At 31.7% G+C, this 16,556-nt stretch overlaps 5 protein-coding genes across 5 annotated transcripts; 3 read left to right on the top strand and 2 right to left on the bottom strand.

Moving 5' to 3' along the window:
• Positions 1–76: 76 nt before the first annotated feature.
• On the top strand, positions 77–2,624 carry LOC145753675 (cytosolic acyl coenzyme A thioester hydrolase-like). The gene is made up of 9 exons (XM_082570096.1): positions 77–227; positions 452–575; positions 670–826; positions 906–1,124; positions 1,241–1,359; positions 1,432–1,522; positions 1,609–1,706; positions 2,056–2,157; positions 2,247–2,624. The coding sequence occupies exons 1-9, from the start codon at positions 85–87 to the stop codon at positions 2,331–2,333; spliced, it is 1,140 nt and encodes a 379-aa protein (XP_082426222.1). The 5' UTR covers positions 77–84; the 3' UTR covers positions 2,334–2,624.
• Positions 2,625–2,980: 356 nt separating this feature from the next.
• Positions 2,981–3,929, top strand: LOC145753300 (vacuolar-sorting protein SNF8-like). Its single transcript, XM_082569710.1, has one exon. The coding sequence runs from the start codon at positions 3,059–3,061 to the stop codon at positions 3,812–3,814; it is 756 nt and encodes a 251-aa protein (XP_082425836.1). The 5' UTR covers positions 2,981–3,058; the 3' UTR covers positions 3,815–3,929.
• LOC145753299 (developmentally-regulated GTP-binding protein 2-like) lies at positions 3,859–5,272 on the top strand. Its single transcript, XM_082569709.1, has one exon. It carries the CDS (start codon positions 3,980–3,982, stop codon positions 5,072–5,074), a length of 1,095 nt encoding a protein of 364 aa, XP_082425835.1. The 5' UTR covers positions 3,859–3,979; the 3' UTR covers positions 5,075–5,272.
• A 104-nt stretch (positions 5,273–5,376) lies between these two features.
• Positions 5,377–11,311, bottom strand: LOC145753297 (uncharacterized). Its single transcript, XM_082569706.1, has 14 exons — positions 11,250–11,311; positions 10,411–10,461; positions 9,904–9,973; positions 7,935–9,830; positions 7,757–7,861; positions 7,540–7,659; positions 7,257–7,376; positions 7,057–7,152; positions 6,736–6,935; positions 6,431–6,554; positions 6,242–6,361; positions 6,050–6,143; positions 5,919–5,990; positions 5,377–5,850 (listed from the first exon to the last, which is right to left on the bottom strand). The coding sequence occupies exons 2-14, from the start codon at positions 10,443–10,445 to the stop codon at positions 5,603–5,605; spliced, it is 3,300 nt and encodes a 1,099-aa protein (XP_082425832.1). The 5' UTR covers positions 10,446–10,461; positions 11,250–11,311; the 3' UTR covers positions 5,377–5,602.
• Positions 11,312–11,839: 528 nt separating this feature from the next.
• LOC145753298 (eukaryotic translation initiation factor 3 subunit D-like) lies at positions 11,840–15,871 on the bottom strand. Its single transcript, XM_082569708.1, has 10 exons — positions 15,589–15,871; positions 15,236–15,373; positions 14,741–15,010; positions 14,317–14,487; positions 13,868–14,095; positions 13,496–13,622; positions 13,032–13,177; positions 12,793–12,938; positions 12,520–12,721; positions 11,840–12,209 (listed from the first exon to the last, which is right to left on the bottom strand). The coding sequence occupies exons 1-10, from the start codon at positions 15,709–15,711 to the stop codon at positions 12,069–12,071; spliced, it is 1,692 nt and encodes a 563-aa protein (XP_082425834.1). The 5' UTR covers positions 15,712–15,871; the 3' UTR covers positions 11,840–12,068.
• Between the last annotated feature and the right edge of the window lie 685 nt (positions 15,872–16,556).

Genomic DNA, 16,556 nt, shown 5'->3' with positions numbered 1-16,556 from the left:
CTTGACTTGACATTGCATCAAAATCGGGGAATTCCCTATTCGTTACTTTTGTCAAGTCATTATTTCTCAACGTAATTTCGACACATGTCTCGTCTTTTATTAAAAACACTTACAACTATAATAAACCATCGGGGTTTTGGCAAAGTAAATCGCTTTCTTTATAGTTCAAGGCGATTATATTCATCAAAAATGCCCAATCTTGTTCCTTCGGAATTAACATTGTGTCGGTAAGTTATTGTGTTTATTTGTTTATTTTATTAAATAAGCCTGTAAATAATATGTTATATCAATAACTAACTTTAAACGATAATGTTTGCTATATATTTAAGTATCGTTCTTATTGGTGTTGGAAATATTTTAAAAAGCAGTAACTATGTTTAAAAAATTATATAATATACATAGGCTATCTGAAATAATTATTTTAGATTATAATTTGATTTTTTACCTGTAGGTTAATGCAACCTGGTGATGCTAATACAGCTGGAAATGTTCATGGTGGAACAATACTCAAATTGATCGAAGAAGCTGGGATGATTGTTAGTTCAAGATATTGTAACCAGAACAGATCTGAACAGGTATTTAAACAAAAATCTTTATGCTTATGTTTTTTTTGTATAATCTAAACCAATGGATAACTTGTATTAATAATTTTTGTATGCTAATGTACAGGAATCGGGATTATGTGCTCTTGTTCGAGTTGAGAAAACTGACTTCTTACAACCTATGTTTGTTGGAGAAATTTCTCATTTATCTGCCGAGGTCATTTTTTGCTCCGAACATTCATTAGAAGTTAAAGTTCTGGTTTTTGCTGAGAACCTATTTAAAGGTATATAAGTTGTCTAAAAAATTGTTAAAGCTACATTTAATGATGATGATGGTCTGCTTTAATACCAAATATATTGTAGGTATAATGAGAAAAACCAATGAAGCCATGTTATGGTATGTTCCAATGCTTTCTGATGATAAAGTTGCAACTGTACCACAAATGAAATACAAGTCAGAAAGCGATGAGGCTGATGGCAAAGAAAGGTATATGCGCCAGAAAGAAGACCGCAAAAAAATTAATCTTCACATTCCAACATTAAGTGATAGTTGGGCGATGTGTTTAGATATTGCAGATCAAAGTAAGGAAATTTGATATAACTGTTTTGGATTACTGACATATTCTTATAAACCCTAAAAAAAAATTTAACATTTTTTTTATAAATTTAGAACTAAAATGGATTTTCTATTTTTTTAGACAAGGAAATTTATTCTGTGGAGAGGGCACAGTCCACACTAATTCATGGTGTCCAGGTTACAGATTGTGGAATACATGGAAAAGTAACTGGAGGGTGCATCATGAAGTTGATGGATGAGGTAAACATTAATAAAACTACAACATATATGGAGCCATATCATTTTTTTACAAGTATGACTATTTCTTTTAAGGTTGCTGGGATATGTGCCGCCAGACATTGCCACACGAATGTCGTCACCGCCTCGATGGATGCCGTTAATTTCCATCACAACGTTAATAAAGGTTTGACAAATAGATTTATTTATAAAATAGCGTTAAAGCACTAAGGGAACAGGTTTATTGTTATCTAACTCTTCGTTAATTTTTAGGAAGTCTTTTGCATTTACGAAGCCGGCCCATTTTCACCAGTAATAAATCAATTATAATTCAAGTTATTGTTTTGGTTGAGGAGAGGAATAGAAGTAATGTAAGAAAAGTCTTAAATTTTATTTCATAATATCTTGATTGTGTTTCTACATGTAAAAAAACTCTGTGAAGGTATTTTTTTAAACCAGTTTTTAGAAAGAGTTAAAAATTAAGTTAACCCATGGTAATGGTGACTTTGCATATATTAGAAAAAGATTTTCTCCTTTTCTATTGTTTGACTATCACCCTTGTGTTTGACTGTGACTTATGTTTAAATAGTTTATTATAGCCTATGTAAATAAAAAAAATTGTTGGTCTTTTTTATAAGGTAATTCTTTATTATATCTTCATTCTACTGTATGAATATTTTTTAAAAAGAGCCATCTAATAAAATTATGTTCTGTTTTTAGACACAATCTGCAGAAATAAATGTGTTTTGTGCATGTAGTGCTTACTTCACTTTTGTTTCAATGGATAGTAGTGGAAGGGCCTTACCAATTCCACCACTTAAAGTAGGTTTACCAAAAAATAAACATAAAACTTTAAAAAATACGATAAGGTCTATGTTACTCACTCATAAATAAATCATTTTGTTTTAAAGGTATCAACACAAGACGAAAAAGAGAGATTCGAAGAAGGAAAGGATAGATATGAGTTGCAAAAAAAATTAAGAAAGGCCGGTTTATGACTAGCACCAAAATTATAATTGTGTTAAAACTTATGAAAGACACTTACCCAGCTTGTGTATTCCATGTAGTTTCTTTAATTTTAAATTTTAATTTTGTATAATATTTATGCTTTTAATACTCTATAATCCCGCAGTGCAGTATGTCAACAATTTCTTCTTATTTTAAGCTTTTGTGAAACATGATTACATTAAAAAACCACTGTTATATATTTTCATAACTGATTTTAGTATTTATTAAAGTTAATTTGCAGTGTTAACATCAACAATAAAACTAAAATTATTAATCGTCGTGCGCTTCCTTAATTAACAATTAAATTACGTATATTGTATATGCAAATTGTTTTTTTTGTTAAAACTTTAATTGATACAGTGAGAGTTTATGCCATGACTTAAAGCGTCGTTTCCACTCCGTCATTACTTAGTTAGAACTTTTATAACATTGCGTTTCGTAAAGCACAAGTATATTTATCAAAAAATGGATGGTTTTTGCGGCATTGCAGAAACGTAAAATAACATATAATATATTTTATACTGGTATAACCCTATATTGAATAATAAAGCCGTATTGCTAGCCCAAACATATATGGAAAACTAAACGCTGACGAGTTGACTTATAACGAATTTTATTAACGGTTTTTTTAGCTTATTTTATTTTTTAGCCTATTATTTTTATTTTTTTAACAAAATAAAATTCTTTTTAAATTATCCGTCTTGTGCACCACAAAATGAGGAGAAGAGGTGTAGGTGCGAGTGCTGTGGCGAAAAAAAAGTTGGAAGCTGCAAAATATAAAGAACGTGGAAATGAACTTGCTGCTCAGCAACTGGAACAGCTCAGCAACCAACTCGGCACATTCCACTCTAATTTGGAGGAATTTGCCATGAAACATAAACAAGAAATTAAAAAAAATCCACAATTTCGGCACCAATTTCAACAAATGTGTGCTGCTATTGGAGTTGATCCTTTGGCATCAAGTAAAGGGTTTTGGTCAGAAATGTTGGGGGTAGGGGACTTTTATTATGAGCTTGGGGTACAGGCTGTAGAAATTTGTATAGCAACGAGGTCAAACAATGGTGGGATTATGAAGCTGGATGCTCTTCATAAAAAACTACTCAAAACAAAAGGCAAATATGGTCAAGATATAACTGTAAATGATGTCCAGACTGCAATCAAAAAGTTAAAAGTTTTGGGCACTGGTTTTGCATTGTTAGGAAGCGGTAACAGGCAGATTGTCCAATCTGTACCTGGAGAATTAAACATGGATCACACTACCTTATTGGAGCTAGCTCAACAAAATAATGGAAAGTTGTCCATTCCATATGTCAAACAGTCTTTGTCGTGGGAAGAAGAGAGGATTTTACATCTTCTTGAGCACTTAACAAGAGAAGGAATGTGTTGGATTGATGACCAAACCACTGATAAACAAAGATGGTATTGGTTTCCAGCTCTCTTTGAAAAGAAACAATCAAGTTCACAAAAATAATGACATTATAACAATTTTTTGTGCTTGTACACTTTTATTTTACATTTATTAGTAAAAAATTTATCTATTTGTGCAATGTTTATTTCGAATAATGAAATTTTTTTTGTTTTTCAGATTAATAATTTATTTATATAATTTTTTTATTTTGATTACATAACAATTAAAATGGGAATTCTTGAGAAAATATCAGAAGTTGAAAAGGAGATTGCTAGAACACAAAAAAACAAAGCAACTGAGTACCATCTTGGTTTGTTAAAAGCAAAACTTGCCAGATATCGAGCCCAGCTAATTGAGGGACCCAAGGGGTCAACAGCAAAGGGGGAGGGATTCGATGTCATGAAATCGGGTGACGCAAGAGTCGCACTCATCGGGTTTCCCTCTGTCGGAAAAAGTACGCTTTTATCAACTCTAACTAACACTGCGAGTGAAACTGCATCATATGAGTTCACCACTTTAACTTGCATACCTGGTGTTATTGAACACAATGGAGCTAGTATTCAACTTCTCGATTTGCCTGGTATTATCGAGGGTGCTGCTGCCGGCAAAGGTCGTGGAAGACAAGTTATTGCCGTAGGGAGGACAGCAGATATAGTTGTAATGATGTTGGATGCTTTAAAAGGTGATGTGCAAAAGGAATTACTGACTAAGGAGTTGGAAGCAGTCGGTATCCGACTTAACAAAAAGCGTCCAAATATTTACTACAAGGAGAAAAAGGGTGGGGGTATTCATATTACAGCCACTTGCGCACTTACCAAAATCAACGAGAAAATGATCAACCTGATTTTGCATGAGTACAAAATATTTAACGCTGATGTTGTTTTAAGGGAGGACTATGGAGCTGAAGAATTTATTGATGTAGTTGTTGGAAATCGAAAATATATGCCATGTTTGTATGTGTATAACAAAATCGACCAAATATCAATTGAAGAGGTGGATAGAATTGCTCACCAGCCACATTGTGTTGTAATAAGTTGTAACATGCTTTTAAATTTGGAACACCTAAAAGACATGATATGGGAGTACTTGGCTTTGATCACTGTCTACACAAAGAAACCAGGCAAAAAGCCTGACTTTTCTGATGGACTTATCCTGCGATCGAACTGTACAGTAGAACACGCTTGTCATTCAATTCATCGCACTTTAGTTTCGGATTTTAAATATGCGCAAGTTTGGGGACGAAGTGCGAAATACGACGGCCAACATGTTGGTCTTGCACATAAACTCTGTCATGAAGATGTCGTTTTAGTAACAAAAAAGTGAATGGTGTTAATTTATTAGGTAATTATTAATAATAAATATAAATCAGTTAAAATTACTCGTAATTGCTAAAGTTTTCTATATCACTTTTTCTGTTTTAACTTGATGCCACAAAATATATTTGTTGCTGCATTAAAAACTTCTTTAAATGCTAACACAGTCACAGTTGTTAAGTCGGTATTATTAATTGTTAAATGCATAAAAATTAGCCCATACTTGACCACTCAAACAATATTGTACAGCATGGGCTAAATTCCTTAACAGCGCAGTGCAAAGAAACATTGGTAAAAAAAAACAAAATGTAATAATATAATAACCCATGATTGATTAGTGTCACTCTACAAAAGCACCAAATTAATAATAACAGCAATTATAAAAAGGAAACATCTGAAAACGAGACTGCGAGCATTTAAGAAATTCATGACATGGTAATTATAAAACTCTTAAACAAAAAGAATAAATTAAAAGTCACTTTTATTCATAAAATTTTTTTTTACTTAATATAAGTAAAAGTTTAGAATCCCTTTATTATTACATAATGCTGTCAACTGCTTCTTGTAGCTGATAATCCTGGTCTGAGCCAGTCGTTACGACCTCACATTCTATAGGTTCATACTCGTTAGTGTGCGTTGACGACATATCAAAACTGTTAGTATTAGATCTATTGCCATCCATAAAATAACTTGGTGTTTTGTAGGTATATGACTCACTAGAATAGTTCCTAGTGTGAGTTTGTAAGGGCACAGGAGAGGGTGTATGCAAGGTGCCTGCTTTTTCACCTAAAAATTTATAACTTTGGGTCAGTTTGATTTTCTACTAAAATATGATTGTTATTGTCGAAACTTACGCTCTAGAAACTCCACCAATTCTTGGTTGCTTTCGTCAGGGGGCAAAAACTCTTTAATTGAAAGTGGATCGTCTAAAAATAGTTTTAGTTGAGTAACATGAAGTTTGTGTAATTTATGCTTTATTTGTTACCTTTTATTTTTTGTTTATCTTCAGCTAGGGCAGCCTTTTCGTGTTGCAGAAATGCTCTTTGAAGCATAACTGCATCAGAAGAACAAGTGTTTCTCTTAAAAATGTATAAAATAGTTAATCTGCCAAATATATTGTTTTAATAAATTTTCGTATTGTTAAGAATACAAATTTATGAAAATTACTACATCTTACCGAAGAATCTTTTAAACAAAGCACTTGGTAACGAGCTAGCATTTTATCTTTTTGTTCTGTTAATTTTCTCGATATTTTGTCAAACATTGGTTCACTATTTTTAAAATTCTCCTGTTTTATCTAAAAGAACCATCACATATAATTTAAATTTACACAATGATTTTGTATTTTAGTAAACCACTTTTTTACCTCTGGTGCATTTAGGGCATGGTAAGGCAACAATCTTCTACATGCATCCCTTACATTAAGAAAAGGAGTTTTGTAGTCAGGGGTAACAACCAGGTCCTGGTGTCTTTGTAACTGTTCTATTACCCTGATGACAATATAAGGTTAAAATAAGTACTAAACAATATTATAGATCCAAGGAAAAATTGAAAAAGTACTAAAACTTTTCATTCAGCAAAATCAACAATCTACTAAATTTTCTAAATCTTAAATAGTTTTAACTAAAAATATAGAAATTGCTTTAAATTCGGTTTTAACACAATACTTACAAGGTAGGTCTTTTTTGGGGCTGGCTATTTAAAACACTTCCGATGGGGGGTGTACCAGACAATCTCTTTACCCCCCTGAATTGTTGCAGTGGTGAGTCGGGTTTGCTGGGTATTACCCGAGTTATCTTAATTGAGGACATTTTTGATTTTGAACTATTGTCTACTGAGCTAAGAGATATTGTAGGGTGGATAGATTTAACCTAATAACAAATGAAATTTTTATTAAAAATTAAATTTCAAAGATACCAAAAGAACATTATTTTATTTTAATTTTTATATTTTAATATAATATTACAACCACGCAAACTATTAAAAACTTACAGGGTTGGGATTAGAATTGGTGTTATTAGCTTGTGCTTCTACTTTAGCTTGCATATGCATAATAAATGGTTTGCCTGTCTGTAAATGCTGGTAAACCTAAATATTGAAGCAAAAGAAATTGTAGCTGTATTAAGTTATCTTTACAAGAACATTTCTTTTTTTGTAAAAACTATTTGATTTTTTGCTTAATATTACTGAACCTTTTGTAAAAATAACTGTGGGTTTCTTAAGTAATATTGTTGAATTGGTTGATCCATACTTCTGAGTTGTGCACGAAATGCTGAAAGCAATTGTTTCTGTTCTCTTGTCAGTGGAGATATCTAATTTAATGCAAATTAATAATTTTACATAAACTTTTTAATAAATTAAATTAAACATGTATACCCCTAGAAAAAGGTTAGCAAACAATATTTTCCAAAAAAATCTGTTAAACACATTTATTAGTCTTAATTTATATTTTTAACCAAAAAATACTTATACAACCTTGTGCAAGGGAACTTTGTTAGCGATAATATGTTGTATTTGTTCAACTTGTTGAAGGGTTAAGTTAGGATCGACTCGAAATGTAAGTACATTTGTTGCAACGGTGTTAGCAACCTTGCCCTAAAAAGGTAAAACAAATAAGATAAAAACTATTTTATTTTATTACAAAAAGGACAGACTATTATCAAATTTTAAACATAATATTTAATTAATTTACATTTTCAACTTTTACTAAAGTTTCCTGAGAGCCTGTATTGTTCGCCTGTTGTTGTTGAATGTTTACAATATTGGGTGAGGATCGCACTTGTGATGCAGCTTGATTCTGCCAAAAAAATAAAATTTTAGCACAATGTCAAAAACGTAAATTTTAATTTATATAGCATTGCAACTTTTACCTGAATTAACTTTTGAATTTGCTCCTTTGTCATATTTCGGGTTTGCTGCGATGCCAAGTTAACCTTAACAGTTGCAGTCGGTAAAGTTTGTGAAATTGTTGTTGTTGTTGTACCAGTTCGATTAACAAAGGAAGATTGCACATTCTGTGCCTTTAAAAACACATGAGCGGGGTTCGAAACAGTAGTTGATGGGGTGGAAATCGGAATATTCACACTCGCAATTTGAATTCGGTTTATGCCCGGAGTGGGACTATTCGATTTCGTTAAATGGGATACCGGACTTGCTCTGGGTCCAGGGCTTGCGCCAAGTAAATTCTGAGGGGTAAGACGCCCTGTTGTTGCTGGCGCTACTGAGGTTACTACATATCTGGGTTTGTTCACATCTGTGGACTGTGAATTGTTGACAGATCGCGCAAGTAATCCACTTAAACTGATCATTTCTTGTGATTGGCTGGTGGAAATAACTTGACGAGTTACATTGGTGTTTTGGGGTTGGGCCAACTGTGTTTTATTCTGTTGCTGAAGTTTAGATTGCTTTTGCTGTTGAAGAATACTTGCAGCAAGCGTTCTTGCACTTTGAAGAGTTGAAACATCAAAATTGTGATTTCCTATTCGTATAATACCACTAACACCACTCTGCGATGCCTTGCTTTGTAATAAATTAGCGAGTTTGTTGGTTTGTTGCTCAAGGAGGACATCTGCGGGTGTAGAACTTTGAGGTGATGCCAATGACATTTGATTTACGTTTGTTTGTTGTACAGTTAGGTTATTTACAATACCAGTCTGGTTGTTAGCTTGAATATTTAAATTGTTGTGACCAGTTTGGTTCTGATGCACCACGTTTTGATGCACAGGTTGGTTGACAACCGGTGAGCTGGTGGCACGTATGTATTGATTGGAATTATATACTTGTTGCTGAGACACAGAACTCTGTATAGACTGCTGGTTTAGTATATGAACAGGCCGGCTCACTATTTGAACAGTTTGGTTAGAAATTGGTTGGCTCTGAATTTGGATGGGCTGGTTAATTATTCTTACCGGTTGTTTTACAATTCTCACAGAAGAACTATTGGCAATTTGAATTGGTTGATTAACAATTTTAATAGGTTGGCTAATATTTTGTGCTTGTTGTTGATTGGCAATTTCAATTGATTGTTGATTAGCAATTTGTATTGGTTGACTAACAATTTGAACTGGTTGTTGATTAACGACTTGCACATTTGATTGGTATTGGGAAGGGAAGTTTTGCACCTGAATCACATTGTTCTGGGTAAAGTTTTTCTGTTGGTTTCTATTTAGTTGTATTACAATTGGTGTTGAAGCTGTTTGCTGCTGTGAGTTCGTGGACATGATTTGATTGCTTTGAAAATTAGATGTGTTAACATAAGACGAACTGGCAACAAAGGAATTTTGTTGTGGCTGGTTAAGGTTGGAAAAAGGCACAGATATCAGAGGAGCACTCTGAACTGATGCAGAGGAATTTAGGTACGGACTTCCTTGGCGAGCATTGCTCATTTTAATAGTAAAGTGATTATTTTGATTTGAAATGTTATTATTACCAACTGTGTTTTGCTGGGGTTGAGTATTATTCTGCACCAAGTTTTGGGTTTGAGGTTGTACTTGTTGTTCATATCCTTGTTGCGGAGTATTTAAGGTATCTTGCGAGTTTAATACATTATAAAATGGGTCTTCATTACTCTGGGCAGATGTGTAGGTAGAATTCTCTGTGTTGGGTATGGAACTATTAGAATCTTGGTAGTTCGTTGAGTTGATAGTAAAACCCATGTTATCAAATGAAAAATCATCGGGGTCAGTTTCACCAAGGATGTCAGCAGAGAGCAAAGATTGCTGAAGTATATCCATGCCCGAGCCAAATGGGTCGGATTTTGCATCATTCTGAAAACAAAAATTATTTAGCTATAAAGAAATGTAATTCGAATATTGCATTTAATCTTAAACCATAATTTACCTGGTTAAGTAAGTTTGTTTCAGGAACATCAGTAGGTAGGCTCATAAAATCTTCCAACATGTTATTGTCTCTGCAATTTAAACAAAAACATTATGCACACAAAATTTAATATAAATGTTAATTCCATTTTCTATATGGAAATTCTGACATAGAAATCTGAAGCAAATAAATTATACACATAGTCTTTTAAAAAAGCTTAGATCAGAAATGCCAGAATCACAAAAGTACCAGAATTAAAATTACATATAAAATAATAAACACCTATCATAACATATTATATGGTTATAGATTTGGGGTATATATAATAAGGTTCAATAATAAAGTAAGTATATCAACATACATTTTAATTGAGAAATTTAGGATTGTAAAGGTAATTTTTTGTGGTTACATTTAATTTTAAATGTGCTACTTGTTATTTGAAGTAGTTTTTATGGCACAACAACATCCCTAAGGAAATTAGTATTTTTAAAATCCAAATGGAGAAAAGTTATAGAAGCAGTTTCTTACCCATAATCATCGAATAAGCTTTCCGTGTTGTCCATTGTCCCATGATATAATCTGCAAAAAGGAGCAAATTAAAAATTGTTTGATTTTTTTTAATACATGAAATGTAAGACAAGTTATTTGCATATTGATAATATTCCTGTTTGTATGTAAGCAAGATGTAAAAAATAAATATTTTTATTTTAAATAATTTTTGTCTTTAAAGTAGTTTTGATTTATAATTTTAACTAATAGTTTTTGAATCATTCTCAAGTGTAATAAAACAAAAGAAAAGGCTTACAAAATTAAATAAAGTTAGTAAAGAGTTTTTACCCTCTTTTTAATAAAGGCTACTTGGTAAATTATTAACATGAAATAACAAAAGGGCACTTTTTATAGCACCAACCAGATAAAAATGGAAATTACCAACAAAATTCCAACGAAAGAAGGCCATTTAAACGTTAAAGTGTTGTGGGGTACCAGAATTAACGCGGAATTTAAAAATAATTAACGATCGTCGATCGGCCTGTCAGACAGGGAATTTTAACACACAGTTACAAGTCAGACTGATTAGTCTGTCAGTAAATGTCAAACCCGCAAATGACAACAGTGCAACAACTTAATTAAAAAGTTTGTATTTTGCGGTATTTATATTTTGGCCTGTGGACGTAAACGTGAAAATTGCGTGAAAAAAATCATGAAAAATTTTCGATCAGAAAACGCGAAAAAATGGAATTGTACGGTTTTGTAGTAGTGCAACATGAATAAAAATGCTCTCGCACATAAATTCTCTACACAACACACAGCCGTTACTCAGCACCAACCAAAAACGAGTGAATATAATAAATAAAAAAGAAACTTACCTTCATGACGAGGACGTGGTTGCTTGTTGGGATCTACAGTGCTATGCGCAAGGGGCGTAAAACATTATAAACCAATGGGAGGCCTTTGCTCGTAAAACGTCACACAAGCGTTTCCGAATAACCACGTGACATTAAAATTACGTCACAGTGGTCGGAGAAAAATAGGCATACCAAGTGATTTAAACTATTTTTGAACAGACTGTTGACGCGAAAACATCCACAAATTTGTAGCTTTATATTTGCTTTTACGCACTGTACAATCAAATGATCGAAATAGGTTTTTATTGTCAACGATAGCAGCATTTTCTAAATATACTTAAACCCGAAAAATCGTCTGTATCGAAACAAAAAGAATTCTTAAATTATTTGTAAATTAAAAAAACATCCTAATAAATTCCTAAAGGTAGCAAAATCACAAAAATGTGTTTAAATCTGAAGTATATATATGGGGATAAAAATCGTAAAACAAAACCATTCAACCAAATCATAATTTAAACATTTATCCTCATTCTTAGACGGAATATTGCACAACTTCCCTTAAAAGGCTACCAGAAAAAACAATAACCTATACCATTTCTTTATTAGTTTTATTAGCAACATATATCACAACACACCAAATACCTAAAACATAATTTTCAAAACTCTTTGTAATATATTTTTTTTATAATAACAATGATTTGTTGTGTGTTAAAAGTGATAAAACTTTTATTTCTATGCAAATACTTTTTCAAAAATTAATAAGACAAGTTTTCAAACAGACAAACTGAAATTTCCTATTTATCTGACAACCCTAGGAAGTAAAGTGACAAAGCCAGTAAGCTATTTCTCCTCCCCATCATCCTCCTCTTCATCATCAGAGTCAGTTTCTTCTTCCTCATCTTCATCCGAGCTTCCCTCCTCATCAGAACTGAATGTACCCTCCGGAAGTTTGTACAAACGAATCATGGGTTGATTTGGATCCTATTAAAAAAAATAATTAAACCAAAATTTAAATAAAAAAAACTTTGTAAAAACACTTTTTTTAAATTTACCACAATGTGAGTATTTTATATTTTAATCACAAAAAGTGTGGTACTAGGGGTAAAACGTAGTTAGGCTATCTACAAACACAGGGTTGTTGAGCAATTTGTAATACCTGGGCTTAAAGCAAATAGTGTTTCATTGGTAACCTCGAGCCCAAAACCTATCAGTAAATTACCTAATGACATGCAATCACTGGTATACCCCAACAGTGGTCCCTTGAGGACTTTAACCTTTAAGAAAAACTTACCTTTAAGATAAGATATTTTCCTTCTGGTTGTTTCATGCAAAGGTCAATGATACAACGCAAGATACCCCATGCATTAGACACAGACAGATTGATCTGAGAGGCAAACTCCTTGGGAATAAACTGTTGTGTTCCGATAATAATATGCCGACTTGAATCTTGAATGTTGTAGCGAGAAACATAACCCATTTTTAGATACTCTGATCTGAAACAAAAAGAAATAAAGGTTTAAATTTTTATTATTAGCAGAAGTAATAAAATCTTTTTATTACATACCCAGACAGTAAAGCACACATTGTCCATTTAGCCAACTTGCAACTATTGTTCTTAAGCTCTGTAGCGAGCACAGAACCACGCTGGGAATCAAGTTTACGTCTCCATTCTACTCCATTACAACATCGATAATCCCACTCATTTAATGCCTAAATATTTTGCAATTTAAAAAAAAATTGTAATTTTAATCAAATTTTTCCAGTATTTTTAAAATTAAACTTAAGGACAGGTAGTCTTAATACCTTAACATTAATGTAACTTGTGTCACCACTTGAAGTTTTCATTACAGCATCATGTTCAGTTCTAGCCACTAGTTCAATATTGTTACCCAGGTTCCACTTTCTGTAGCGATATCCAACTGAGGCTATATTGCTACTGTCAGCATTTGCTAAAAAATTTAAAAATCTAGTTTATTAAAAATTAAATTACAACAATCTCAATGTTAATAAGGTTCAGGGTTTTTTTTACTACTGCTTTTATGATATAGCCCAATCAAGTAAAGTGCTATAAACATAACTGACTTTCCATGAAAAAAACAATTTGTATATTAATTATTGGGCAAATAAAATCAACAAAATTTCAGAAGGCCAAAGTCAACTGGAGACTTGATGGGGTTAACAAATGTTACTCTTAGACGGCAAAGTCAGCATTTTTTCATTAACAAATAAATATGAAAATTAATAAAAAATAGGTATTTTTAACTTACGTTGCACAAATGGATTTGGTTTATCCAGCTTACATTTCTCCCCAGGTTTAAGAACTTGTTGAGAGAAATTATGATTAATGTAAGTTGCTTCCATTGATAAATTGTGGGGAGCATTTAACCCTTCATCCTTTATAAATATAATATCATCTTAGTATTTAAACCAAAATAAATAATATCATTTATTTAGAAATGAACATAAATGCCCCGAAAAAATTTAAATTGAGCAATCTTTAAAATTATGTTTCTTAGTGAAGTTAAAATATGATACAAATATGTAAAACTGGATATATAACATTGGATATATAACATAGCGTAATTAGGTAACTAAAAATATTTTTTTTTTAGATCAATAAAAAAATTAGTTTTTTTAACCTGTGGAGGCTCATTTGCTGTCTCACTAACAGTCAGTAAATCAAATGCTGAGTCATCTCGCTTGTCAAAAAACAACTTGTTTCGACCGACCCTCTGAGCAATAATGTCCCAAGAATATTGAGAGCGTGTGCAACACATCAAGGTTGCTAGAATTGCATCAGTCGCATACACGTTGCCATGCGATTTGATTGACAGCTGACGAATGACTGGGTCATCAGTTGTAGTGACCTAATATTATATCACAATATCTTTAAATAGTTAATTTGTTTAATTTAAAGAATGATTCATTGATACATTATCAGATAAACATATTTAATTGGTACTAACTTAATTTAAAGGGTTTAGTTTATTTTAAACAGAAATAAAATGTTCCTTAAATTTAAAAAAAAATTACTACAATAAGTCTTAATAACTCAATTTTGGTTGCATTAAAATTGAATAATACACACCTTATGAAACTCCTTGTTAATTCGCTTCAATGGTTTTTCAGCCTTCACAGACACCCGGTCGTAAGTTTTATCATAGTACAACATCTCACCACACTTATACAAATCTTCGGGCTCACCTAAATCAGGAAGTTTAAGTTTTCCAAGTCGACTGAAATCCATCTCTTCAAGAACCTGTACAAAAGTATTTGTATATTTAGAAATAATGTTAAGAACATAAACTTGAACATGTAATTTTAATTAGGCTTTAAATTTAAAGATAAAATACACTATGGAGGTAAAAAAAACACAATTAACCTTTTTTTAAAACACAACTCTATTTTTACTAATTTTTTTAGAGTATATTCTGAAATGTTTTTTACACTTTATTGCACTATTGAATTTGGTTTAAATATATTTATTCAAATTAACAAATTCGTTGGAATACCTCCCAAGTTTCTGCAACAGTGACTGAAGCATCCCTTCGTTTCTGCTGACTCTGAATTTGTCTTTCCTTCCACCTAAATCTGCTTTGCCCATACTGCTTCTGCATGTTCCTTTGCAACCTCTGTCTTTCTCTTTCTTTTCGCTTCTCCAATTTCGTCAGAGGTTTCTGGTTCGAACCCCCACCAGCCTCACGCTGCAAGCGCTGTTGCAACTGTCTTTGTTTAAGCTGATTGAATCGGAATCGATTCCTTTGGTAAACCGGCTTTTGCACCTGCAAAAAAAGAAGGCAAGGATTTAAAAATAATAGTCAAAAGTTTTAGGTTTTATCACTATTTTTAAATCGATTTTCTTTAAAACTGTAATTATATATATACATTTTAAGCTTACACATTTGACACTTGCATTTGAATAAATTATTGTTAATCTGTAAATAGTTTAAAAAAAAGTTTAGACACCAATATGGTTAATTTAATACAATAGCTGTATTTAATTATACCTTAGTATTATCCACCAATCGGAAGCTACTTTCATCTTCATCATGGAAATAAGAATATTGATTTCCACCACCAAATTGGGAGTTGTACTTGTTCATATATCGACGATCCTGATAAGTATTTCCACTCCAATCTGATACCTGAAAAATTTTAATAAACCCAGATTTATTTTTCGAGGCAAAAGATAGACTATCAGTAAAAATAAAAGTCTAATTAGAATGTGGTCTTTTTCTATAAAAAAGTAAGAATACGATTTTAAACAAAGCGAAATATCGATTTTAGTAACCTTTAAAAAAATAGCATTACGCTAAATAGAAGATAATAAAACAATTTAAGAATTTTGACATAAAAATACCTTTCCAAGACGATCTCCTTTGCTAAAAGGTTGATATGGCATATCCTTGAACTTTTCTGGAAGATCCATAGGTCCCCATCCGCCCGAGTTATCCTGAATTGTTGGCGGAATGAATTTTGCCATTTTTATTCAGAAAATCAAATTTTTTATTCCAATCACACTGCTCGTATCTTTTGTATAAAACGAAGCTAAAAACAACGTGTATATACAACTTTAAGATAAGCTGAATAATGCACAATATCTAATTATGTCTTGTTATTAGGACGACCTCTAAAAATACTGCGTTTAACGGCATTTTTAACTTAAAACAATAAAATAAAACAACTTTCGCAAAATTCAGAAAAATAATTTGCCACATGTTCTTAATGGTGCGTGACCCTTTTTTTAATTTTTAAAAAAAAGTTTATCCTCAGTTTTTTAAACAATTTTTTTTTACAAGGTAAGAAAAATTGTTTATTGATGTTTTAGATATCTTACCTAAATGTTAATAAATCTTACACTACTTAGTTCTTAACAAAATTACGTTACTGCTTTGTTTTTTTTTTATGTTACCTCGACAAAAAAAATTTAACAAAAAGTATAACCGTGTGGTGAGCTATAGAGTCAGTTTGAAGAAAAAATAAAATTTACTAAGTTAAAAAACGTTATTTATTTCAACTTAAAAATTGATGGTTAATAGGTTCTTGAATTAAAAAAAACCATACAATTTTTGTTTAAAAGTCGCTTCTTAAATCAGCCATCGACTAGCTTAAATTGTGAAACATTAAAAATTTTTTATAATTGCAAAAAACTTTGTAAAATATTTTTCAAAACGGCCAATAAAATTGTTAAGACTACAATTGCAAATGTTAAAAAGTTACTAAAAGGTGTTGTTTAAAAATTACCAAATTCACGAACATCTTATACAAAAGGTTTCCTTTCATTATTTCGCAACTAAACATTTTTTGTAAATTAACATATTGTTAACA

Source organism: Corella eumyota, chromosome 5 (assembly GCF_963082875.1).
Source record: "Corella eumyota chromosome 5, kaCorEumy4.1, whole genome shotgun sequence".
Lineage (NCBI taxonomy): Eukaryota > Metazoa > Chordata > Ascidiacea > Phlebobranchia > Corellidae > Corella > Corella eumyota.
The sequence above is the reverse complement of the archived record's forward strand: the minus strand, read 5'-3'. Positions and strand labels throughout refer to the sequence as shown.